The 23,936-nt window shown below is 60.6% G+C and overlaps 10 protein-coding genes across 10 annotated transcripts; 6 read left to right on the forward strand and 4 right to left on the reverse strand.

The window, feature by feature from the left end:
- Positions 1-18: 18 nt before the first annotated feature.
- Positions 19-1,550, forward strand: COLE_01136 (uncharacterized protein; the record flags this gene model as incomplete). Its single annotated transcript, XM_018421155.2, has 2 exons — positions 19-1,375; positions 1,408-1,550. The coding sequence occupies 2 exons, from the start codon at positions 19-21 to the stop codon at positions 1,548-1,550; spliced, it is 1,500 nt and encodes a 499-aa protein (XP_018281713.1).
- A 180-nt stretch (positions 1,551-1,730) lies between these two features.
- On the reverse strand, positions 1,731-2,968 carry COLE_01137 (uncharacterized protein; the record flags this gene model as incomplete). The annotated part of the gene is made up of 3 exons (XM_018425127.1): positions 1,731-2,681; positions 2,716-2,811; positions 2,846-2,968. The coding sequence occupies 3 exons, from the start codon at positions 2,966-2,968 to the stop codon at positions 1,731-1,733; spliced, it is 1,170 nt and encodes a 389-aa protein (XP_018281712.1).
- Positions 2,969-3,306: 338 nt separating this feature from the next.
- On the forward strand, positions 3,307-5,605 carry COLE_01138 (uncharacterized protein; the record flags this gene model as incomplete). Its single annotated transcript, XM_018425710.2, has 3 exons — positions 3,307-5,262; positions 5,301-5,477; positions 5,528-5,605. The coding sequence occupies 3 exons, from the start codon at positions 3,307-3,309 to the stop codon at positions 5,603-5,605; spliced, it is 2,211 nt and encodes a 736-aa protein (XP_018281711.1).
- Positions 5,606-6,058: 453 nt separating this feature from the next.
- Positions 6,059-7,318, reverse strand: COLE_01139 (uncharacterized protein; the record flags this gene model as incomplete). The annotated part of the gene is made up of 4 exons (XM_018426367.2): positions 6,059-6,408; positions 6,449-6,898; positions 6,931-7,079; positions 7,122-7,318. 4 exons carry the CDS (start codon positions 7,316-7,318, stop codon positions 6,059-6,061), a joined length of 1,146 nt encoding a protein of 381 aa, XP_018281710.1.
- A 1,536-nt stretch (positions 7,319-8,854) lies between these two features.
- On the forward strand, positions 8,855-11,555 carry COLE_01140 (uncharacterized protein; the record flags this gene model as incomplete). Its single annotated transcript, XM_018422077.2, has 11 exons — positions 8,855-8,942; positions 9,083-9,324; positions 9,374-9,427; positions 9,467-9,724; positions 9,765-10,160; positions 10,209-10,335; positions 10,389-10,516; positions 10,553-10,880; positions 10,932-11,009; positions 11,052-11,428; positions 11,466-11,555. The coding sequence occupies 11 exons, from the start codon at positions 8,855-8,857 to the stop codon at positions 11,553-11,555; spliced, it is 2,166 nt and encodes a 721-aa protein (XP_018281709.1).
- A 600-nt stretch (positions 11,556-12,155) lies between these two features.
- On the reverse strand, positions 12,156-12,571 carry COLE_01141 (uncharacterized protein; the record flags this gene model as incomplete). The annotated part of the gene is made up of 3 exons (XM_065626130.1): positions 12,156-12,275; positions 12,458-12,497; positions 12,537-12,571. The coding sequence occupies 3 exons, from the start codon at positions 12,569-12,571 to the stop codon at positions 12,156-12,158; spliced, it is 195 nt and encodes a 64-aa protein (XP_065482624.1).
- Positions 12,572-12,903: 332 nt separating this feature from the next.
- COLE_01142 (uncharacterized protein) lies at positions 12,904-13,794 on the forward strand (the record flags this gene model as incomplete). The annotated part of the gene is made up of 3 exons (XM_018422076.2): positions 12,904-13,060; positions 13,251-13,400; positions 13,565-13,794. 3 exons carry the CDS (start codon positions 12,904-12,906, stop codon positions 13,792-13,794), a joined length of 537 nt encoding a protein of 178 aa, XP_018281707.1.
- Positions 13,795-18,548: 4,754 nt separating this feature from the next.
- Positions 18,549-19,201, forward strand: COLE_01143 (uncharacterized protein; the record flags this gene model as incomplete). The annotated part of the gene is made up of 3 exons (XM_018420198.1): positions 18,549-18,582; positions 18,616-19,029; positions 19,065-19,201. 3 exons carry the CDS (start codon positions 18,549-18,551, stop codon positions 19,199-19,201), a joined length of 585 nt encoding a protein of 194 aa, XP_018281705.1.
- A 298-nt stretch (positions 19,202-19,499) lies between these two features.
- On the reverse strand, positions 19,500-20,492 carry COLE_01144 (uncharacterized protein; the record flags this gene model as incomplete). The annotated part of the gene is made up of 4 exons (XM_018420680.2): positions 19,500-19,958; positions 19,990-20,130; positions 20,167-20,281; positions 20,314-20,492. 4 exons carry the CDS (start codon positions 20,490-20,492, stop codon positions 19,500-19,502), a joined length of 894 nt encoding a protein of 297 aa, XP_018281704.1.
- A 309-nt stretch (positions 20,493-20,801) lies between these two features.
- COLE_01145 (uncharacterized protein) lies at positions 20,802-22,972 on the forward strand (the record flags this gene model as incomplete). The annotated part of the gene is made up of 3 exons (XM_018422075.2): positions 20,802-21,202; positions 21,240-22,657; positions 22,692-22,972. The coding sequence occupies 3 exons, from the start codon at positions 20,802-20,804 to the stop codon at positions 22,970-22,972; spliced, it is 2,100 nt and encodes a 699-aa protein (XP_018281703.1).
- Positions 22,973-23,936: the final 964 nt, after the last annotated feature.

Raw genomic sequence — 23,936 nt, forward strand, 5'->3', positions numbered from 1 at the left:
CTCCACCTCACACGCATCATGGCCAAGAACCAAGCAAAAAAGCGCAAGCGCACGAACGGCGCTGCCGTCCCGAACGCAAAGGTGGCGAAGCCCGCGCCGGTTCTCGCGGCGCCGCCCACACCCGAGAGCGAGACGGACGCTCTCCTCCTCCCCGAGGAGGTGGATAGTGCCGTCTTCGTGCTGCGCACGCTAGCGGAGAACCCCGCCGCACTCGCAGGCAAGGAGATGAAGGACCTGAAGCGGGCGGTGTACGAGCTGCACCGCGTGATGGTGGACGGCGCGACTATCGGGACGTCACTCACGTCGCGCATCAGCGCGGCCCTCAAAGACTACCGCTTCACGGACGCTCTCATCCTCCTGTACGAGATGTACACGCGGCGGCTGCCGCCCAAGCTGGGGGCGCTGCAGCGTTGGGTGCGCGAGTGTGATGCGACGTCTGGCGCGGACGGCTCGCCCGGGGACCCGGAAGCCCTGCGGTGCCTCGACATGATCCTGCGCATTGCGAACCACACGCCCGGCGTCGTGCCGGCCGGCGAGAGCGCCGTCGCCGGTGATCACGTGCGCAAGTCCAAGATCTGGCTTGCGCGGCCGTACCTCGGCGCAGAGGGCGGCGAGATCGCCATCTGGGCGCGCATGCGCGCCGGCACCCTCGTGCCGCCCGAGGCACTCGAGAAGAAGACACACCCCGGCTTCCGCCCAGTCCACTTCATCCGGGGCGCCGACCGGCGCCCGCCCAACCTCTACGACTCGACAGTATACACCTCGGAGCCGGGCACGATCCGGCTCACGCCGCCCGCGGCGCGCCGCGCCCCGAGCCGCCTCGACGTCCCCGGCGTGCCCGGCGCCTTCATCATCCTCGACGTCTTCACGCCCGACGAGTGCCTCCAGATCGTGCAGGCTGCGTCGGCCATCGGCTTCGAGAAAGACCAGGCGGCAGAGGGTAGCGCGCTCCTCAAGACCTCGATCCTTGCGCGCAACTTCGTTTGGCTGGCAGACAAGCACTTCCTCGACCACTTCTACGCCCAGATCCTGCCCTTCGTCCACCCCACCGCGCCGGCGGGGCCCGGCGCCCTCGGTAAGGTCCGCGGGATCAACGCCCGCTTCCGCGTATACCAGTATACCGAGAACCAGCTGTATCGGCCGCATATTGATGGCGCGTGGCCCGCCGCAGGCCTCGACCCCACGACGGGCGAGTACCTCCACGACTCGCAGCCGCCCGACGACCCGCTGTGGAGCCGCTACACCCTCCTCGTGTATCTCAACAGCGATGTGCCCGAGGACACGGGGTGCACGACCTTCTTCATGCCCTCCAACGAGATGGGGGTGATGGACGCCACGAGCGTGCGGCCCATCCAGGGCGCTGTGCTGTGTTTCCGTGAGTGGGCTATATGAGGGAGCTGACAGCAGCACACGGCGATACTGAGGGCTCGCTGTTGCATGAGGGCAGCGCGGTCGGCAAGGACGGCGGCAAGATCGTCATCCGCACGGAGCTGCTGTACGAGGCCAAGGGCTTTGGCGCGTTCAAGCCGCCCGTCCCGGTGCTCGAGTAAACATGAAAACTAGGCGTTGTGTGTATGTATCTGCATTGTACAGGGCGTTGGGTGCGAGTGCGGGTGTGTGGCACGAACTGACGCTTACTTCTCTGACGCCTATCATTCCCCAAGTTGCCCCGCTCGCCCCTTTCACCCCGGACCTCCCCAGATGACAATGCAACATGTAAATCTCTACGTCTACGAAAGCGCAGCGCCCTTGAACGACTTGGCCTTGCACACTCCGTCCTTGGTGCGGATGCGGTGGACCGACTTGGTCTCGGGGTCGGTCCACACGGCCTCGAGGTTGTCGAGGGTGGAGAAGTTGGGCTGGATGGTCTCAAACACCTTCTTCTTGGGGTTGAGCAGCGCCTCAGGCTGCTCGTTCTCGTACTTCTCGCCCTCGAAGTAGACGCGCTCGCCCGCCACGCTCCCCGCGGGCGGGAGCACGAACTCGACACCGCCCTTCTCGCCGTCGGCGCCCTTCTCGCTCGCGCACAGCAGCATCGCAAACGACTTGACGCCACGCATCGTCACGGGCTTGAGGTTGCACACGACAATGACAGTCGCGCCACGGATCTCGTCCTCGCTCATGTACTTGACGAGGCCGGAGCAGACGGTGCGCGGCTCGGCCTCTCCGACGTCGATGGTCTCGACGTACAGCGAGTCGGCGTCCGGGTGGCGCTTCACGTCCAGGACCTTGCCGACGCGCAAGTCGATCATAGAAGGCATGGGGATCGCGGGAGTGGCGGGCGCCGTGGGCGCCTTGGGCGCCTTCTCCTTCTTCTCCTTCTTCTTGCCCTCCTTGGGCGCACCCTCAGCAGCGGCAGCGGCGGCGGCGGGCACCTCCTTGTCCGCCTTGGCGGCCTTGTCCTTCTTCTCGGTCTTGTCCGCCTTGTCCTTCTTCTCGGCCTTGTCCGCCTTCTTGTCCTTCTTCCCCTCGGCGGCCGCGCCCTCCTTCTTCTCCTTCTTGACCTTCGGCGGGGGTGCCACGCGCACCGGCGCGGCCAGCGAGCTCACGTCAATATCGACTGGAGGGAAGGCGTTGGGCAGCTCCTTCTGCGCGGCCTTCACGCCAGCCTGCTCCTGGATGTGGAGGAAGTAGCGGAGGACGGCAGGCAACTCGGGGTGCTGGGTCGCGGGCGCCGATGCCTAAAGTTAGCTACGGAGTCGGGGGATAACGCACCATGACGGGGTTGAGGCGGGCGTAGAGCGAGACGTCGGCCGCAGAAGGCGCATTGCCGACAAGGTAGGTGAGAGGAAGCAGCTTGGAGTTGAGGGCCTGGGCGTTAGTGCATGCACGATCAGTTGCACACCTTGAGGTCGCCGACGAGAGACTCGGTCTCCTTCTCAGCCTTCTGGACGAGGACGGGGTCGGCTCCAACAAGGACGGGGTCGGCCTTCTGGGCCGCGGCAACGAACTGGGCGATATCGGACATGGCGCGGATGAAGGGGATACGGGGCGTGGAGAATGGGAGGCGGTGTCGCGCGAGCAGGAGCATTCACTTGTTTTTGGAGGTCGACTTGCACACCCCGGGCTCTGGAGCGATCCGCAATCTACTGGATGCAGGTGGAGGGGATTTCTGAAATATCCTCCACGTCATTTATTCGGGTGATATCACAGGAGAGATTTAGAGGTGGCGCGTGTGGGGTGGGTCTGGGCGGAGGGCAGAGTCCATTACGAGCACTTGTTCTCTGTCGCCTCTCGCCATCTCCCTTTTCCTCTTCTCATCTCCTCCCTCCTCTCCCATCTTCTCTCAAAAAACTGGACAAAATCATGTCTGGTCAGCCCCCCTACAACCCGAACGCTTTCGAGTTCCGCCCCGGCCAGACCTTCGTCCCCAGAGGCCAGCAGCAGCAGGGTCAGCAGGGCCAGCAAGGCCAGCAGTACGACCAGTACGCCGCGTACGGCGGCGCGCCCTACGGCCAGCAGCAGGGTTACCCCCAGCAGGACGGGTACGGCCAGTACCCCCAGTACGGCGGCGGCTACCAGCAGCAGGGCGGGTACCAGCAGCAGTACCAGGGGCAGGGCTTCCAGCCGCAGCCGCAGCAGCGTGCATACCAGCCTGCAGCGCGCCAGGGCTTCCAGCCGCCGTCGTTTGGTGATGCGCCCCGGTCCGCACCGAGCCTCAACATCGGAGGTGGCGCCCCCAAGGCCGCGCCGTCGTTGAGCATCGGTGGGGGTGCGCCCAAGGCGGCTCCATCGCTCAGCATCGGTGGCGCGAAGCCGGCACCCAGCGTCAAGATCGGCGGCGGGTCCAAGCCGGCGAGCCTGAGCATTGGCGGGTCCAAGCCCGCTCCGAGCTTGAGCATTGGCGGGTCGAAGCAGCCCGTTTCTATCGGCAAGAAGGCCGAGGACTCCAAGTCGGCGACCCCCTCCAAGCCCTCCACCCCTGCACCGGAGCCGAAGGTGGCAAAGTCCGAGGCGCCCAAGGCCGAGTCGAAGGAGGCCAAGGTTGAGCCCAAGGCTGAGCCGGCTGTCGCGAAGGCTGCCGCTACCCCGTCTGCCTCGTCTGCTGCTCCCAGCGGCACCTCGACCCCAAACTTCTCCAAGGCATCAGCCAAGAACGACGCCGAGGCGGTCCACAAGGAGATGGCGGCCGCGGGCCAGGATGCTCTTCGGGACCTGTACGGCACCGAGGAGGCCGACCCCAACGTCAAGTCGCACCTGAACATCATCTTTACCGGCCACGTTGACGCTGGCAAGTCGACTATGGGTGGTCAGCTCATGGTGCTCACCGGCGCTGTCGACAAGCGTACGCTCGAGAAGCTGAGCCAGGAGGCCAAGACTGCCGGTCGTGAGAATTGGTATCTCTCGTGGGCCCTGGACCAGAACAAGGAGGAACGCGCGCAGGGTAAGACGATCGAGGTTGGTCGCTCGTACTTTGAGTCGGAGAAGCGGCGGTACACCATCCTCGACGCGCCTGGCCACAAGACGTTTGTGCCCAACATGATCCAGGGTGCTGCGCAGGCTGACGTTGCGCTGCTTGTCCTGTCGGCCCGCAAGGGCGAGTTCGAGACCGGTTTCGAGCGTGACGGCCAGACGCGTGAGCACGCCATGCTCATCAAGAACAACGGCATCAACAAGCTCATCCTTGTCGTGAACAAGATGGACGACCCGACAGTGCAGTGGGACCAGGCGCGCTTCGACGAGATCAAGGCTAAGATCACGCCCTTCCTCAAGTCCGTGGGCTTCAACCCCAAGACGGACCTGACCTTCATCCCCGTGTCGGCGCAGATGGGCCAGAACATGAAGGACCGCGTCGACCCCAAGGTCGCGGCGTGGTACGAGGGCCCCTCGCTCCTCGAGTACCTCGACAGCATGGAGGTGCTGGACCGCGACGTAAACGCGCCGTTCATGCTCCCCGTTTCGGAGAAGTTCAACGAGCTCGGCACAATGGTCATGGGCAAGATCGAGTCGGGCCGTGTGCGCAAGGGCGATACGCTCCTGCTCATGCCCAACAAGCGCTCGGTCGAAGTCGCCGCGATCTACACCGAGACGGGCGAGGAGCTCGACGTCGCCTTCTGCGGCGACAACATTCGCATGCGCATCCGCGGCATCGACGACGACGACGTCCAGCCCGGCTACGTTCTTACCTCGCCCTCCAAGCCCGTCAAGGCCGTCACGGCGTTCAAGGCCGACCTTTCGATCATCGAGACCCAGAACATCATCACTTCGGGCTACACCTGCGTGCTGCACGTACACACTGCGACCGAGGAGGTGACGCTCACTGTGAGGCAAACCAGATTAGAGATTCCCGCTGACCCCAGGCCCTGCTGCACTACTACGACAAGAAGACGCGCCGCAAGTCCAAGAAGCCGCCCCAGTTCGCCAAGGTCGGCATGCTCGTCTCGGTGCTCATCGAGACCAATGCCCCGCTCTGCATCGAGCGCTGGCAGGACTACAAGATGCTCGGCCGGTTCACGCTGCGCGACCAGGGGAAAACTGTACGTAGGCTGGCTGAAGCGTGGATTCGTGAAGTCTCAACTAACCCCAGATTGCCATCGGCAAGGTCACAAAGCTCATCGAGAAGGACGACATGCCCGACGTCGGCGGCCTTTCCGTCAAGGCCTAAGTGCCAAGTAGTAAGATACCCGCGCGCCGCGCGTAGTCCGATCATGTCACAGTTAGAGCCAGGCGGAATGAGTGGATGGTTGAACGAGTTATCTGATCCTGCCCGTCAGTCCCAATGGAAGGAAGTACACGCCTTGCGCAGAAACGCGCCTACTTTGCGCTGGTTGATTGGGGGACACAGAGCAAGAGAGCAAGGTAGGGGCGTCACATCGTTCGACACCCCCACTGGGTTCACATGATACGCTCCTAGCTTCCCGACCATGACAGGTTTTTATTCCAACACAAGTATGACGGGTGTGACATTCCGCAGCCTGTATCATCACTTCTAAATCGCCGTCACATCTGTCATGATGAGATGACCAAATACACATAGTTTTACCGGGATACGCCCCTCCATGACAGCAGCGGTGCGACAGACCGCCCGTTTCTCGACATCGACAGCGCCTACAACAGCTCATGGGCGCAGGCCGTACTTCTTGCGAGCGTTGGGCTCGACGTACAGGTATCCGAGCGGGGTGAGGGCCATGAGCGTGGCGAGCTTGTACATGTAGGGGAGGAAGAATGTGGACTTGGGGGGCGCGCGGAGGGCGGGAACCCACGAGAAGGGCGGGTACGGGATGACGGGGTAGGGCGCGGGGGGGAGAGCGAGCTGGGTGAGGATGGCGTCGACGACGGCCTGGGGCGGGAGGAGGAGCTTTTCGGTCCAGCCGGCCTTGACGCCCTTCTCGACCTCGCAGTTGCCGCCGTTCTGGGACCAGGGGGTCTTGGTGCGGAACTCGTTGTCGATCGTGCCGGGGAGGAGGGCTGGTGTAAGGTGCGCAGGAAGATTAGGGTTTTGACTCACAGAAAAAGCGGACGCCGGCGCCCTCGCACTCGACGCGCGCGCTCTCGACGGCCATGAGCGCCGCCGACTTGGTGGCGGAGTAGATGCAGCGGCTGGGGGCGGCGATGGCGGCCGCGACCGAGGAGAGGTGGTGGATGGCAGGCGAGGCCGAGCTGACACAGAGGACGGGGAGGAAAGCCGCGAGCGCAAGCACCGTGCCGACAAAGTTGATTTCGGAGCAGGCGCGCGCCTCGGCAGCCACTGCTTCCAGGCCTCTAGCGGTGGGCAGATGCGTGGCGGAGTGGTAGGCGCCGCCGGGGCCGACCCAGGCCAGGTCTTCGGCTGGAACGAGGCGGGGGCGGGGGACGATCGGGCGCGGCTCGGGGACGAGGTCGACGCCCGCAATCTGCAACAGCGTGCGGGTAGAGGGCACGCCTGCGAGGATGTGCAGCGTGTCGAGGCCACCCCAGGCTGGCGTCAGTGTCGTCCACGACACTACTCACCGTTTACGACCGCGTCGCGGACGCCGAGGAGGTCCGAGGGGTTGCGGATGTCGGCGGGGCACACGATGATGCGATCCTCCTTCAAGCCTAGGGCGACGCACTGGGCCTTGACCTCTTCAAGGGATGAGGCTCTACGGGCGACGAGGACGCTGCGGTCAGCTCAAGAGTGGTGAGGGGCGGGAATAGAGTACATTTTGGCGCCGCGCTTGGCGTATGCAAAGGCGAGATCCTTGCCGACGCCCGAGGAGGAGCCGAGGAGAACGACGCGCTCGTCGGTGGGCTTGATGATCTTCTCGCGGCTTGGACCGCGGCGGGCGCGGAGGACGACGGCGAGGATGGGAAGCGCAAGGAGCACGTAGAGTGCCGGGTGTACGTCTGGGGCCTGCATTGCGGTCGATGTGTCGTGAGTGAGGGGTGAGCGAGGAGGGTGAGGAGGAGGAGGAGGTAGAGGAGGAGAAAGGAGCGTGTGTGGAAACGGGCGCGAGAGTGGGGTATAAGTAGGATGGAGGAGGTGGTGATGTTGCGGAGACCCGGTTGACGTCGAGGCAGATCTAACCGTGCGCCCTGGAAGCGACATTTCGGCGATCGGTCAATTGTCAATTGGCCTATGACTGCAGCACATGGTGACACTCGCGTGAGACGCGTACAGTAGTGCGGTCTGCGAGGATAGAGTGGGAGCATGGGAGCATGAGATCATGAGAGGACGAGGGGGCGTGGTGCAATACACTGTTTTCCGAGCGAGATGAGATCCCGCCACGGTCCGCGATAGCCCTCCGCCATGGGGTGGGTGTGAGCGATGAGACCACGTCTGATTGACTGTCGGCTGCGTGCTGCGTGGGGGTGCATGGGTGGGGGATGGGATGCGTGTTTGTGAAATGTAAGGCATCGAGGAATACGGCATGGCCGAAGTCGGCGAGGGGAAGCAGAGTCTAAGAGAGGCCGAGAACAAGAACAGGCATGGGCCGCGAACTTATGACCACCGACGGGCGCGCCAGAAGTGAGACAGGTCCGCCTCAACAAATAACCGGTGCTCTAATGACGGGGAGGCCTAAGAGGCTTGAGTAAAACGACATTGTCAGCGGCACCCGCAATCACATGTCGTATGCATCCGAGAGCGGAAGTTGGGGGGAGGAGGACAAGAATTGAGAAGAGGTGGAAGAGGTGGAAGCGGGAGGTGGACGTGCAAAGTGGAGGTGTGAGGCGTCGATTCCCTGTAGCGCCGATGCCGGCTGCACGCGTCCTGGCTGTGGCTAATACTTTTGAAACCTGGCATTGTGAATAATAACATCAATAGCATCCGGGACTAATGTCTGATACAATTTGACCCCAAAAGTCTCAATAGACATATACAGTAATAGAGCAATAATAGTCAAAACGCGCTCCACGATCCACGCTCAAGGTCGTGTGGACCCTTCAGAGGACCGCCTTCCCTCTCGTTCTCCACCCACGTCCCCTCCCCGAACCACGTACCTGGTCCCAATTCCTCACATTCACCACCCACCACCACCACCACTCTTCATCATCATCATCTCTCCTCCTCGCTCCTTGTTCACAATAACAACAACAACTACTACCACTTCGGCATCCCCTCCAGTGGCCGACCTCCTGTAAACTCAGACTCGTCGACTGTTCCTCTTTTGCCCCATCCCCCCCCCCCCCAAACCAGTCCTCTGGTCGCGCAGGCTCTGACGGACGGCGATCCAGCGGCGGCACCGTTCAAGAGTGGAGCCTGGCACCCCCTTCCCCTCTTTACCCCTTGCTCTTCAAACTCACACTCACGACTGGTGCACGCGCTGCACGTCTCACCCAGCACCCAGTTGCAGTCCAGTCATCCCCCCCCTCTCTCTCTCTCCTCCATCAACTCTTCAATCTCCAACAACAACCCCACTGCATCCTCCTCTCGGCCCCCATCGCTGTCGCCGACATGGACAACTATCCAGAAGGCGTCTACGGCGGGTCAGAACTCGACTACCGATCTCGATACCCTTCAGTGGGCTACTCATCGGACCCAGGTACGTCGCGTTTCGAGCACTTGTACCCACCAGTGTCTGCATGTGTCCTGCACATGCCACCCCTCTCCGCTGTCGCGCGTTGCGCGGAGTCAATCAAGCTCTTCTCTCGTGTGCATCACCATCAAGCTGACAGGACACAGCACCTCAGAACTCGGGACAGCCAACACCTCCACCACTTCTCATGCACGCGTCTTCATCTTCGAACGGCGGCGGCGTCACATCACCCTCTGATCAGGTGTCTATTGGGTCAAGCACGGTACCAACCCCCGGCCCCGGGCAACCGGGCCCGCGTCGTATGTCGACGTCGTCGCGTTTCGAGGACAAGGATGAGCCGCCCATGACCTTGGATGAAGGCATTCTGAACGCACTGTACGACATGGACGTAAGTGGCATCGCCTTCCTCGTTAAGGCACACTTTGGGCTAATACCAGTGTGCACTGCCTCTTCTTGCAGACCGAATAAAGCAAAGCATTGCATCATGCAAGGTGAGTGACTACGTGCACAACCGCGACTAACTTGTCAAGCAAGTGGGAACCTTTTTCAGACAACGTGCCGACATCGAGGAAAAGTACGCACGAAGCCTTATGGACGGCGCACGCACCTCGAACGATGTTTACGCCAAGGCAGACTGCAAGGCTGGCACCTTTGTGGCTTCATATCAGGCTGCTCTGCGACTGCAAGATCAGTTGGGGCAGAATCGAATGAGATTCTCGCAGCGGTTGAACGAGATGAGCGAGGAAATGTTCACTTTGAGTCGAGAAGGAGATCGGCATCGCAAGCAGGTGAGTCCCAAGTCTACCCTCGGAATACGGCTAATGATAGCACAAGGACAATGGCACACGGTTGCAGAGTACCTTGCAGGATAGCGAATCGGTCATGGACAAGGCCAAGGCGCGCTTTGATCAGACGGCCGAGGAGTTGGAACGCATTCTGGTAGCAAAGGAAGGAGAAAGCTTCCGCGATGCGGGCATGCGCTCGACTAACGCTGCGAATGCGGCAGCAGGGAACGGTCTTCCACCCACCGGCGGCAAGAAGGGCATTGGGAAGGCGATGACCAAGGGCTTGTTCAAGGGCAAGAACCCAGCGCAGATGGCCAAACATGAGGACGATGTACGCGCTCGCATGACGCTGGCGAGTGAAGCTTTCCGCAAGGCGTGTGTCGATAGCCAGAAGTTGCGCAAAGAGTATTTCGAGACACATTTGCCCAAGATCATTCGCGTAAGTTCATTCGCAGCCGATACCTTCAAGGGGGGAACTAACGTACAGGCTCTTAAAGACTGCGCAGACGAGCTCGACAATGGGATGCAGTATCACCTTACGCGGTACGCGTACATGTATGAGTCGACGGTGGTGCAAGAGGGTATCCACCTCAGTCCGCGTGACCCAGAAGAAGGTGAGCGGCATCGCACACGAATCAGCCAGCGCACGGTGCTCACGGCGTTACAGCGGGTATGAAGGCCACCTTTGACTCGATTGACAACCGTTCCGACTTCAAGGCATATATGCAAAACTACGCTGTTGCCCGTAACACACCCAGAGGGCCCCGCCGCGCTGGATTGTACGATGAAGGCTACGTAAGGTCCTTGCCATTCCCAACGCTGACCCTCAAGGTTCCAGCAGTGCCCCATCTTCAACAGCAACAGGAGCAGCAATCGTCGACACAACAACAACAGGTGCAGCTGCCATCCGCCCACTCATCCTTGGTGTCCCAAGCACCTCCCCAGTTGCCACCCATCTCGAACGGGAACGGCAGTTTGCCTCAGCCCCCATCTCAGGGCGGGCCATCGCCAGCGTCGACTGCGGACATGTACGTCAGTCCGGGCATTCCGGCCAGCTCGGGGGCCACCTTTGGTGTGGACCTCGGGGACCAGCTCGCTCGCGATGGCACAGAGGTGCCAAAGGTGGTCGTCAAGTGTGCCGAGGCGATCGAAGCATACGGTGGGTCGATGTGTCTTTGTTGTTTGAGAAGCCCGTGTGCTGATGAAACAGGCCTCGACTCAATCGGCATCTATCGATTGTCGGGGACGACGTCGAAGGTGACGGCACTGAAGAATGCTTTGGACAAGGGTGAGCCCAATCGGGCAACGCAGCTGCTCTCTAACAAATCAGATATAGACGCAGTCGACATTATGGACGAGGCATGGAGCTCGGACATCAACGAGGTGTCTGGCGCACTCAAGCAATGGTTCCGCGAGCTCCCCGAGCCGCTGCTCACCTATGGCCTGTATCACGGGTTCATTGAGGCGGCGAAGAAGGATAATGATCGTCTTCGTCATATCAGACTACATGAGCAGGTTAACGACCTCCCGGACCCCAATTACGCCACGCTCAAGTACTTTATGGGCCACCTCGATAAAGTGCGCCGCCATGAGGGAATCAATCAGATGTCGGCATCCAATCTGTCGATCGTCTTCGGGCCGACACTACTCGGCGCGCCGCCGGAGGAGGGCGGTCTCAAGCTGGAGGACATGAGCTACCAGTGCAAGGTACGCTGAAGGCAAACTAGGTGTTGACTGACAATAGGCCATCGAGACTATTCTGGACAAATACCAGGAGATCTTCGTCGAGGAAGAGGACGAAGCCGAGGATGGCGCTGCGCAGGCGCAGCAGTAGGCGGATAGCAGACAGGTCGGCGTCAACATACGACGCGTGTGTATGTCAGAGTACAGTTGGATGCACCAGGTGTTTCATTTTTACCCGCATGCTTTTCGCAGCTTTGATTTCATGCAGCTACAGACACACGTTTCTAAGGGTCGAGCGAGGCGGGGAAGGTGCCGTTCTCGACCTGCTCGCTCCACTTGTTGGTCCACTCGTCTGCGCGTCAGTAGTGCGGGCGGCGAAGAGTTGAAAAGTGTAGGTAGCTTGCACGTAGGTAGAGCTATGCCCAGGGGTGCGCAACTCTTTGACAAGTTGACGAGTTGCGGGTGCAGGCGCAGGACATGGCGCGCAGGTGGCACTGGATCGCCGCGGACCGTCACAGCGCGTTCGCGCCGTGCACGAGCCGGGGTGCCGGGGTCGGCACTTCGGTGCAACCGAGAACAATCCTTTTGTTGCCAGGGTATGACGCCCGTTCCTGCATTCCCGTTCGCCCGCGCCCGCTGCCTCGGCCAGCCATGCCAGCCACCGCGCTACCACCCCCACACCTCGGACATCGTCGAGTGCTTCGCGGCTTCCACTCATGCTGCCGAGTTCCCGAGATATCCAGATCTGCTCTTATGTCCCGCAGAAGTACTCACTGGGGCAGAGCGACTGATAGGCGCGCTTGAACTGCTGGCAAGGGGCGAACTCCTCGCCCTTGGCGTTGACACACTTGTGGTAGTCAACGAAGTTCTGCTGTTCGGGTGTCAGTCTGTGTCGCGATTCTCGTCGAGCCACGTACCCAGCTGCAAGGGAGAGCGAGGATGCGAGCGAGCGAGATAGCGGGAGGAGCAAAATGCAGCGGAGGAAGTGGAGGAAATGCGGGGAGGCGGCAAATCGCGCGGGGTCAGTTCATCTCTCTCGGCGCGCGGCGCAGCGTACCAGTGCTTGGTCTGGTTCTGGTTAGGGAACCGGGCGCTGGGGTTAGCGGAGACGGGAGGCTAGTAGCAGACGTACTCGAAGCCAGCAGTCTGGAGCTTGAGGGTCAGCATTTCCCGTCTCGCAGGCGTACGGTGTAAGTCCTGCTGTCAGCATGCATGTATCTCGGGCCATGTGCGCTGCGCTCGACAGCGCGGCGCAGCCGGAGCCGGCGGACTCACTTCTCCTCGGCCATGGTGATGAGTGGTGTGCGGTGTGAGCGATGAAGAGAAGGACGAATCGGGGTTAGCTCGGACCTTTACGGTGAGGCGGCGCGGGCGAATCAGGGGGGGGTTTTACTCCACCTCACCTGAAGAGTGGCAGGGGCCATGTGACCGGGCTCACCTCCACTTTGGACATTCGGCCATTTGGACGACAACTGATCTTCACTACCTGCCAGAACACCATGTCCCGACCACTGGATAACGCCGCCCCGACGATTTTTGCCACGCAGGCTGCGCACCGTGCCGAGGCGGTGTGGAGCGAGGCGTACGAAGAGGAGAGCGAGGGCAGCGGGAGCGGGAGCGAGGTGGGCGAGGAGATCGATGCGCAGGAGGTGTTTGGTGAGTCAGCGATGTGTTGAGGAGGGAGTGAGATGGAGGAGCGAGTGCGAGTCGTCGGGTCGGGGGCGGTCGAGCGCGGGCTGTTGGACTAGCGTTTTGACAGGCTATCATCCTCACCTCCAACTCGTCTCACTCGTTCTTCCATTGCGCTAACTCTGCGCGCTGATTACGTCGCCACCGCTAACCTCAGATCTCCTCCGCTCCGTCACCGACCCCGAGCACCCAGTTAGCCTCGAGCAGCTGCGCGTCGTGAGCCGCGAGGACATCCATGTCGTCGGCAACCGCGTGCTCGTGTATCTCACCCCGACAATTCCGCACTGCTCCATGTCCACGCTGATCGGTGAGTCAGCGCGAGGAGCAATGGAGAGAGGAGGATGGTGGCAAACGGCTGTATTGGAGTCGTCGGCTGCGCCTGTGTCCCGCACTTGGCAACCGCCCCGTCATTCGCTTTCCGTCCGCTCGTCTGCTCGTCCGCTTGACCCAGACCTCCACCGCTAACCGCAGGTCTATCGCTCCGTGTCCGCCTCCTCCGCGCTCTGCCGCGACGATACCGCGTCGATATCCGGATCAAGCCTGGCACGCACCAGTCTGAGCACGCCGTCAACAAGCAGCTCAACGACAAGGAGCGTGTGCAAGCCGCCCTGGAGAACAGCCACCTCCTGCAGGTCGTCGAGGGATGTCTTGCGACGGCTGGGAGGCGGGGTGCGCCGGCACCGGAACACGAGGAGCACTAGATGGTCTGGAGTGTCCTGGAGAATACTGTCGAGCATGAGGAAATAGTTAGTCTGAGGCCAGTAGTGTATCTGTAGCATTTGCATCGTGTGACGTGGCGCATTTTACGCAGAAGTGCTGAAGAAGCACAACCGCAGCTCCCCTCGACTTGTGGGTGATACAGTTCTGACCATAACTTCCACGAGAATGCCACTCCACTCCGGAACATGCAGTCTACATGGGTGAAAAACTATGGAGGGTATGATTGGTATTCACACAGATTGCGCAAAGCGAGCCAGCCCGGAGGAAGTGCTGCCGGCTGCCGACATTAAACTCGTGGCGCGTGGCCGTGGGCGCCACGCGCAGCCTACTAGCCTACTAAAAGAAACAACAGACCCCGACTTCGCACCGCGTCGGGCCTCAGGCCGAGAGCTTAGAGGCCAGCAGCGGCGACCTTGTCCGGCACGCTCTGCTTGAGGTGCTCAACAAGGGCCTGGAGCTCGGCACGGGTCTCCTCGGTGATGTCGTCGGCGTGGGCTGCGGACAGGTTGAAGGCGAAGGCGCGGAGCAGGTGGTCGAGGTGCGGCTCGAGGGTGGCGGGGTTGCTGCGGAAGAGGGCAAAGACGGCGCTGTAGACGGCGCGATTCTCGATCGGGTCGAACTGCAGGGGCATGCACGAGACCATCATGGGGACAATCTGGTCGAGGGGCGCAGCCGAGGGGTTCTTGACGATCATGCGGCCAAGAGCGCCGGCAGCGTTGTCGCGAGCGTTGTACACGGCAGGCGGGGAGTGGTCGGGCACCTGGAAGAAGTGGCCGAGAACGCTGAGCAGCGCAGGGTAGTGCTGCGACAGGTCCTGCTCCGAGTTCTGGATGAGGACACCAGCCGCGAAGGCCGAGTTGGAGCGCACATCGGCCTCCTCGTCCTGCAAACCGCGCGAGATGACCTCGAGAACGGGGACGGTGAAAGGGGTGACGCCGGCCTTAAGACCGACAATGATCTCACCCAGCGATCCGATGGCCATCGAGCGCTCAGAAGAGATGCTCTTGGGCTGGGCGTACTGGGAAATGAGAGGGAGGACGGTGTTGAAGGCCTGGCCAAAGTCAGGACCGAGAACCGCGGCCATGGCGCCAAAGACGTCGGCGGCGTTCGAGATGAGCATGGACTCGTACTCGGACAGCTCGCCGTCGGCGCCAACGCCCTCATCGTCTCCATCGGGGTCCTGCTGGCAGAACGACTTCTTCTCCAGTATCTCAATGGTGAGCTTGGCGATCTCATCGAGACGGCCCTCGACGACCGCCGGGCCGCACTTCTGCATGGTGTCGGCAAGCTCAGAGCAAAGCAGGATAACGACCGACCTGCAGCGTTAGCTGTTGATCTCGTTGGAGGAGAGAGACAAAAGGAGTGGGAGAGGGATCAGAAAATAATATAAAAAGTAGCCTCTTATGCGCTTTGCGCTCGGAGTGAGCTGAGTTATGTTTATCATCATTTAGGGGAAGGGGGGGAGGGAAAGAATATACGCACTTGTCGTCCTCAACCCTCCAAGCCTCGAAGATGTGAGGAAGGATGTGGTCAACCAGCTTCTTGACGTCGGCGTGCAGGGGCACCTTGATCTCGGCACCTGCGACCCATTCCTGGGGGTTGGAGAGCTCGTAGACAGTCTTGATGAACTGGAAAAGCGCTCCCATGGCAGCCTTGCGGATGCCCTCGTAGTAGTGCTCAAGGAGGTCGATGAGGACCTTCATGGTCTCCTCGATGTATGGCAGGAAGGCCGACTTGGTGGCGTTGAACAGCTCACCAATGGTGTCAGCGGCAACCTCCTTCTCGATGGCAATGGCCGAGTTGACACGCGAGAACATCTGGTCGAGCGCGTCTAGGTCGATCTCGGCGTCGTCCTCGTCATCGCCAGCGATGGTGGGGATGCCCTTGCCCGAGCCGCTGATGCCCGTGGAGAAGGCCTCCGCGGCGAGTCTGGAGGTGTTCTCCCCACCCTCGGCCTCATCCAAGAACTCGTCGGCAGACTCGCTCTGTTGGCAAGAAGCAACGAGAGCGGGAATGCACTGGGGAAGGTAGACGGCAAACTCGCCCTCGAACACCTGAGCCATGACACCGAAGAAGATGAACGAAGACTCGCGAAGACGGGTGTTGTCCACGGTGAGAGCCTCGAACGAAGCCTTCATCATGTTCTCGAAGTAGGGGCGGAAGATGTCGGCGCCAACGGCCTCGGCGATGGTGCCAATGGTGTCGGTGGCAACGCCACGGAGGTCGCTCTCCTCGTCAGAGCCCGTGAGGCCAATGAAGGGGACAAGACGCTGGATGGTCTGGTCGAAGTAGGGGCGGAACTTGTCCTTGGCAGCGTGGGCAGCCGAGCCTATGGCACCGGTAACGGTGATCTTGACCGGGATGGGGCCGTTCTCGAGAAGAATCAACAGACGCTCCATAAGAAGGGGGAGGTAGTTGACAATGTCGTCACCAAGAATTTCAAGGTACGAGTCGAGGCAGGTGCAGGCGTTCTTCTGGGTGGAGGGGTCGACGATGAGGTCAAAAAGGATGGGGACAATGGTTCCGTGGCGGGTGGCGCACTCCTCAGAGAGCCACTCGCAGAGGCAGCCAAGAGCGATGCAGGCAGCCTTGCGAACAACGAGCTCGCTGTCGCGGAGACCGCCCTCGATGACGGGCCAGAGCTGCTCGACGTGGGGACGAATGTACTCGGAGCACCCCTCGACGGACACACCAAAGGCCATAAGAGCCGACTTGCGCATCTGCGCGTTGCCAGCCATGTAGACCTGAAGCTGCTGGGAGAGTGCGGGGAAAACCTGCTGGGGAGGGAGGGACTGGGAAAGGGTGTCAAGGCAGCGGAAGGCAAGGCGCGACGGGGAGTCCTCGTCAACGTCCTCGGGGTCCTCCTCCATACCGATGGGAAGAAGACCCTCGACGATGGGCTTGGCAAGGCCAAGAGCCTGAACCTTCGACTTCTTGTAGCGGATAGTCCAGGCAAGAACGTTGAGAGCACCGCAGCGCATGGTCTCGTCAACCTCGGCGTTGGAAGCAGCACCAAGGAAGAACTGGACGAGCTCGCCGACGTGCTTGGAAACAAGAGGGGCGTCAAGGATGAGGAGAGTCTCGAAGACATCAAAGCCGTGGCGGACGGCCTCCTCGTCGTCGTCCTTGATGGCCTGCTCAATGACCTTGAGCATTGGCACGATCAACTCCTGGAACGCCTTGATGTCGTGCTTCTCGTCAGGCGTAATGTTCTCGGCCACCTTGGCCAGGGCGCGGACGGTGGTCATACGAACATCACCGGACTGAGGGTCGTGGAGGAGTTTGGAGAAGATGTCAAAGAGGGCAGGGAGCTGCTCGGGCATGGACTCGAGCACAGTGTCAAGGAGGGCGAAGAGGACGAAAATGGCGGTCTCACGGTGGAGCTGCTCGCTGGACTGGACGGCCTGATACAACCCGGGGACAAGGTCGGGCCACTGGGGAGGCTGGACTGCGAGCTCATTCTCGGCGATGGAGGCGACGGTCTGGGCGAGGGCGTGGCGGACGATACGGCTGAGTGTCAGCGAGGGAAGGTATGGTGGCTGGCGCGATTTGAGCGTTGCGAAAACTCACGCGGGCTCCTGGGTGAGGCGGGAAAGGATGCTCGCCTTGATCTGGCTGCGGACAGGCTCGGGCGTCTTGGTCCAAAGCTTGCCGTTGCCGGTGTTCACGCGCTTGCGGAGCTCGACGGCGGCGAGCTGACGGATCTGTGCGGCGTCAGCGTCTGCATACTCTAATGCGATCCCTGCCCATCACAATCACAGCTCTGTGCGAGCCCTGATGGTCCGCGCGCAACGTGACGCTCTGAAATCGAAAGAATTTCCGCACGCCCTCCCACACATCATGCACTCACCGCCTGGTTCTGGCTGCTGGCAGCAATCTCATAGAGGGCGGGGATGCACTCGGGGTTCTTGTAGTACTGGGTGTTGAGCTGGGTCGTCGCCTGTGGGTTAGTTTGTGGGTGGTGATGAGCTGGCAACAAAATACGCACCTGCTTGATCACGTTCGTGTCAGGCGCGATGGTGCCCTCAAGGAGCTGGTGGAGATTTTGAACGAATGCGGGCTGGAGTGAGCTGTGCACGGGGGGAGGGGGGAGAAGAGTGAGTAGAGGAGGTACTTACGTCCATGTTGGAGTCCTCGCTTGTGTGATGGACCCACTGGTGAAGAAAGAAGGTGTTGATGAGGAGGGAGGAGAGATGAGATGTCTGGCTGGCCAAAAAAGTTGAAGAGGGGGGACGGGGGCTCAGGATAAGGGGAGGGGGGGGGGTGCAGTGGCGATAGGAGGGGGGAGAGTGACACGCGCGCTGACGCCGTACGCCGGGAACGCTGCACGCTGGGCGGGTGCTCGGCTTCTGCTTCCGTTATCCGTTACTTTTGGGAGCAGGCAGTATGGAGCACAGACCATCTCCCACCCAATGCACCCAGGTACGCCCTAGCAAACGCCACCCACACTCGCACCTCTTGTACATCCACTAATCCCACCCTACCCACTCTGATACCCAGAATTTCTGTGGGATGGGAAATCACGGACCTTGCTCCTTCAAATTTCTTACGATAGCCACAAGCTGCATTTATGACACGTCATTGCACCACGTGGATCATGTTGACACGGGGTTTGGCGCATCTCCGTCGCCCCCTCCCGCATCCATCTCAGAATGACGACCATCTCGATCATATCCAGTCAACTTCGCCCGCCACCTTCCTTGCTCTCACTACTCCTCCCCCCTCGCGGCCCGCGATGATCCGCGCCGTTCTCATCTTTAACACCCACGGTACGTACTTCTTCTTACCCCGCTAACACGCAGGCAAAGCCCGTCTGTCAAAGTTCTACGCGCCTGTCTCGGTTGTGCAGCAGCAGGCGCTCATCTCGCAGATCTTCAGCCTGATCTCAGACCGCCCGGCGGGGGTATGCAACTTTCTGGACGCGCCCGAACTCGTCTTCCCCTCCCCCTCGGCCGCGGGGAAGGAGGGCGACGACACGCGCGTCATCTACCGCCACTACGCGACGCTGTACTTTGTCTTTGTGGTGGATGGCGCTGAGAGCGAACTCGGCATTCTGGACCTCATCCAGGTGTTTGTGGAGAGCCTGGACCGGGCGTTCGAGAACGTCTGCGAGCTCGACCTCATCTTCCACTTTGACGACGTGCAGTACGTGCTGGACGAGATTATCCAGGGCGGGTTAGTCCTTGAAACAAATATCAGCGAGATCAACCTCTGCAGTGAGTTTTCCGAGGAGGTTGTGCGCTGATGGAAGCACAAGCAGCGCAGAAGAACCGCAAGGCGAGCGCAGCAAGCGCAAATCCCCTCATGCCCTTCATGCTCGTTACGCCTGGCGGGCGCGCCCGAGCCGTCGAAGGCCCACGACGATGGCTTGCATCCATCGGTGTGTAGACTAGAATTCATATACTGTATACTATGCAATGACAAGACATGAGATGACGTTGATGCTACATGGCCATATGAGACCTTACATGGCGTCGCCGTTCAATGGTCCATTCCCGTTGACCTGCCCCTCGACCTTGAACCTGCGTGTGTACTGCTCGGGACCAGTGCGAGATGCCTATGGTCAGCTCGGTCAGCTTGGCCAACTCACGTCAATCATAAGCGCAAGCTCTGGATCGATGATGCCCTCCTGGCAGTACTTGAGGTACTGGTTGATCGCCCCTGGAATCAGCCAGCCGGCGATCGCTCACGCCTCACCTTGCGCGTACTCCTCCTCCGCGCTCGGCTCGACGTCGCCCATGGCGATGTCTCTCCACGGAATGTCAAGCCCAAATCGCCCCGCAAGCTCCATGGCAGCAGCCCTTGCCTCGTCCAGAGACATCTGCTCGACCAGAGCAAGGATGAGAGTAAACACAGCGAAGGCAGTGTACTCGGGCCGATACAGGACCGGCAGTGGGGAAAGATAACCCTCATTAAGCATCGCCCATCCCAGCTCGATGATGATCTCCTCAGTGAGACGATGGCTCGCCATGCCATTGGACTCCTCTCCGCCCTGGTTGGCCCACAAGCCATCGATGCCGCGGATGGCGGCGCGGAGGATAGGCCATGGCTGATCGACCGCAAAGTCGAAACACAATGCCTCAACGACCACTTCCTCAGTCGCGAGAATCTCCTTCTCCCACCTTCGGTACTCGAGGGGCTGGGGCTGACGGTCAGAAGGACATGGTTAGACGTACATTAACGTCCTCGCTGTTAGACGGTTCCCAGAGTGGTGCACCGGGCTCGAATTTCGCGAGGCAGGCATTGATGATATGCCGTAGCTTGAGCGGCGCCTCCTCGACCTTGGAGGCAAGAAACAGGATCACAGGTGCAAGGATCTACGGTTAGAAAGGACGCGATGTAGACCATCTCACTGAGGGGGAGAAGTCGCCTACTGAGCGCCGCATGTAGAAGCGGTGCACCAAGATAGCACCCAGAGTAATCACGGCCTTGCCGGGAGTGACCTCGGGGTCTGTCTCGTGAAGTTTACTGCCATCAGCACTGTTTGACTAACCACCTACGCTGCCACTCTCAGCCACAAGCTACGCATAAAGAGGATGGTCTGTTTACGCGCCTCGAGCTCCTGGTCGAAGGAGAAGCCAGCATCCCTCGAAGGTGTCTTCATCTCCAGCTCGTCGAGATCGAACAGCCATTGGGATTCTCCCAGTCTTAAAGGTCGCAGATGATGCTGGACGGTCATGCTGGCAATGAAGACAAATGATGAGAGGAAGTGATCATGAGTGAATTGGATGTTGTTGAATGGACTCGAGAGCGACTCTGCGGGTGGAGGTCCCTCTCAATTTAATACGTGGCATTGTTGCTTTGCCGCGGGTGGAAAAGTCTTTTGTGCTTATCAATAACAGTGGCCGGACATGTTGCCAGCTCCGAGACGGAGTGGGCGATGGGGGCAGCGCCAAGCACGGGGCGATCAACCCGGAAAGAATCGACTCGGTGCGCACACGATACGTCCATCGCATCGCTACTCTTCATTACTTCCATTCAGTTGTCTATGCCCATCAGCCGCCTAAATAGCAGCTCCTGGACACGCACGATCTCGCCCCTCTTTTCGTCTCTCACATTCGCCAAGCGCCCTTTCCGCCCCTACACCACCGTCTACACCGAAGCTACATCCGCCATGGCCCCCGCTCCCGTTGTCAACCGGACGGCGCACGAGTTTGACAAGACCAACCTCGACGCCGTCCTTACGCGCCGCTTCTTCTTTGCGCCCGCGTTCGAGATCTACGGCGGTGTCGCCGGTCTCTACGACTATGGCCCGACCGGCTCGTCACTCCAGGCCAACATCCTCGACGCATGGCGCAAGCACTACATCATCGAGGAGGACATGCTTGAGCTCGACACGACTATCATGACTCTCGCCGAGGTGCTCAAGACTTCGGGCCACGTTGACAAGTGAGAACATCGTGGGGGAAGGTGGCGCTGACAACAGGTTCGCCGACTGGATGGTCAAGGACGTTGTCAACGGCGAGATTTTCCGTGCCGACCACCTCGTCGAGGCCGTGATCGAGGGCCGTCTCAAGGGCGACAAGGAGGCGCGCGGGATCAAGGAGGACCCCAACGCCGAGAAGGAGGAGGACCCGAAGAAGAAGAAGAAGAAGTCCAAGGTCAAGAGCACGGCAGTCAAGCTTGATGACGAGGTCGTGGCCGAGTATGAGTCGGTGCTCGCCCAGATTGACAACTACACCGGTGCTGAGCTCGGTGGCTTGATCAAGAAGTACAACATCACCAACCCCACCACTGGCAACGCCCTATCCGAGCCCGTCGAGTTCAACCTCATGTTCGAGTCCAACATCGGCCCCACCGGCCACATCAAGGGCTACCTCCGCCCCGAGACTGCGCAGGGCCACTTTGTCAACTTTGCGCGCCTGCTCGAGTTCAACAACGGGCGTGTACCATTCGCGTCTGCGCAGATCGGCAAGTCGTTCCGTAACGAGATCTCGCCGCGTCAGGGCCTGCTCCGCGTGCGCGAGTTCACGATGGCTGAAATCGAGCACTTTGTCGACCCCGCCGACAAGAAGCACGCCCGCTTCAACGAGGTCAAGGACGTCGTCCTTGCTCTCCTCCCCAAGGACGTGCAGATGGAGGGCAAGTCGGACATCACGCACATGTCGATCGGTGACGCCGTGGCCCAGGGTATCGTCGACAACGAGACCCTCGGCTACTTCCTCGCGCGCACGCAGCTGTTCCTCACCAAGATCGGCATTGACCCCAAGCGCATGCGCTGCCGGCAGCACATGGGCAACGAGATGGCGCACTACGCCACCGACTGCTGGGACTTTGAGATCCAGTCGTCGTACGGCTGGATCGAGTGTGTCGGCTGCGCGGACCGCTCGGCATACGACCTCTCGGTGCACCAGGCTCGCACCAAACAGCCTCTGCGTGTGCAGCAGCGCCTCGACGAACCTATTACCGTTGAGAAGCTGGAGTGCACGTTTGACGCGAAGGCGTTCGGCATCAAGTTCAAGAAGGACGCTGGTACGATCAAGGAGACGCTGCTGGCGTCGGACAAGGAGCGCCTGCAGTGCATCAAGGACGAGCTCGAGGGGCCAAGCAAGAGCAGCAAGGTCAAGTGCTCTGACGGCAAGACGTACGAGATTACTGCCGACCTGGTCACGATCACGCCCAAGACTGTGACCGAGCATGTGCGCGAGTTCGTGCCCAACGTCATTGAGCCGTCGTTCGGCATTGGCCGTATCCTTTACTCGCTGCTCGAGCACTCGTACTGGGCGCGTGAGCAGGACAAGGCGCGTGGTGTGCTTTCGTTCCCGGTCCTGGTTGCGCCCATCAAGGTGCTGATCGTGGCGATCTCGAACGACCCCAAGCTCACGGCGGTCATTCACGACCTCAGTGAGTAAAGCCATTGTCACCGAGCTAATAATAGCCCGCAAACTGCGCAAGTACGGCATTGCGTCGCGTGTGGACGACTCTGGCGCGTCAATTGGCAAGAAGTATGCGCGCAATGACGAGCTGGGCACGCCGTTTGGCTGCACGGTTGACTTCGCTAGTGAGTACAGAGGAGCTAGAGAGGCTAGACTTGGTTTGTCCGGTGTGTGGGCACGCAGGCGGGCGTGTCTGCACGCCCCGGTGCCTTGGACCTTGCATGTTGCTTTGAAACTGACTAGCAGCGCTTCAAAATGGCACGATCACCCTGCGCGAGCGTGACACGACGGCGCAGCTTATTGGCAAGATCGACGACGTGATTGCGGTTGTCGACGAGCTTGTCAAGGGCACGCTTGACTGGGAGGGTGCGGGCCAGAAGCTCGAGGCGTACAGCGGCGTGCAGGATGTGGAGTAGAGCTGTAGAGGAGTAGAGAAAAGCGGAGATGTGCTTTCCGCCATCTGCGCCAAGTGGCACGCGCATGCATGCGTACCATGTAACCATGAGACGCTAGTGATAGCAAGGTTGGATTAGAATAGGAACTGGAACTTGAGACTGAAGCGACCAACTAGCCGCGGCTGATTGTCGGATGTCAGCATTCGAGGCACGATCTGACACAAGACACAGGGTGCCTGTGCCTCGACCTAGACGGGCACATGGTTATTCTGCTCACTGGCGAGATGGCACCCAAACTCTACCTGTTGCGATTTTGCATTCGTTCTTCACTCAGCCAGCAGCCGATGCAGCTGATGCAGCTGATGCAGCCAGCTCGACAGTTACAGCTGCAATCTCGCCAAGACCCAAAGCGAGCTGCGGCACGCAACCTGCGTCACAGCGATGCCGGAAGCGGCACACGGCTCCCACGGTGCCTCCGTCGGGTCCGGAATGCTCATCCTTGATGCATGTTTCGCGTGATCGCGGGATCGAGGGTTTAGTCACACCCGGCCCATGACACTTTCGTCCGCGGGTCACGGGGCGGCGAAGATGCGCACTCCAGCGAGCGGGTCGGTGCATCCGAATACGAGCCGTGCCCAGCTCGATCGGAGCAGGGAGCAAGCAAGCAGGCAGGCAAGCACGCAGGCAGGCAGGCAGGCAGGGCTGCGTCTGCTGGCCGTGATAGCACCAGCGAGTAGATGCACGTACACGCCTATCCATAGCACCTGCTGCGGGCGACGTGGCCAACGTGCTATTCCGAGCCGCAGCACGAGGTGAGAGGGGGTATGTGTCGCGGTGACTGTCGCGCGTCGC

The sequence above is a fragment of the Cutaneotrichosporon oleaginosum genome (genome assembly GCF_008065305.1).
Source record: "Cutaneotrichosporon oleaginosum strain ATCC 20508 chromosome Unknown ATCC20508_contig01, whole genome shotgun sequence".
In the NCBI taxonomy this organism is placed as follows: domain Eukaryota; kingdom Fungi; phylum Basidiomycota; class Tremellomycetes; order Trichosporonales; family Trichosporonaceae; genus Cutaneotrichosporon; species Cutaneotrichosporon oleaginosum.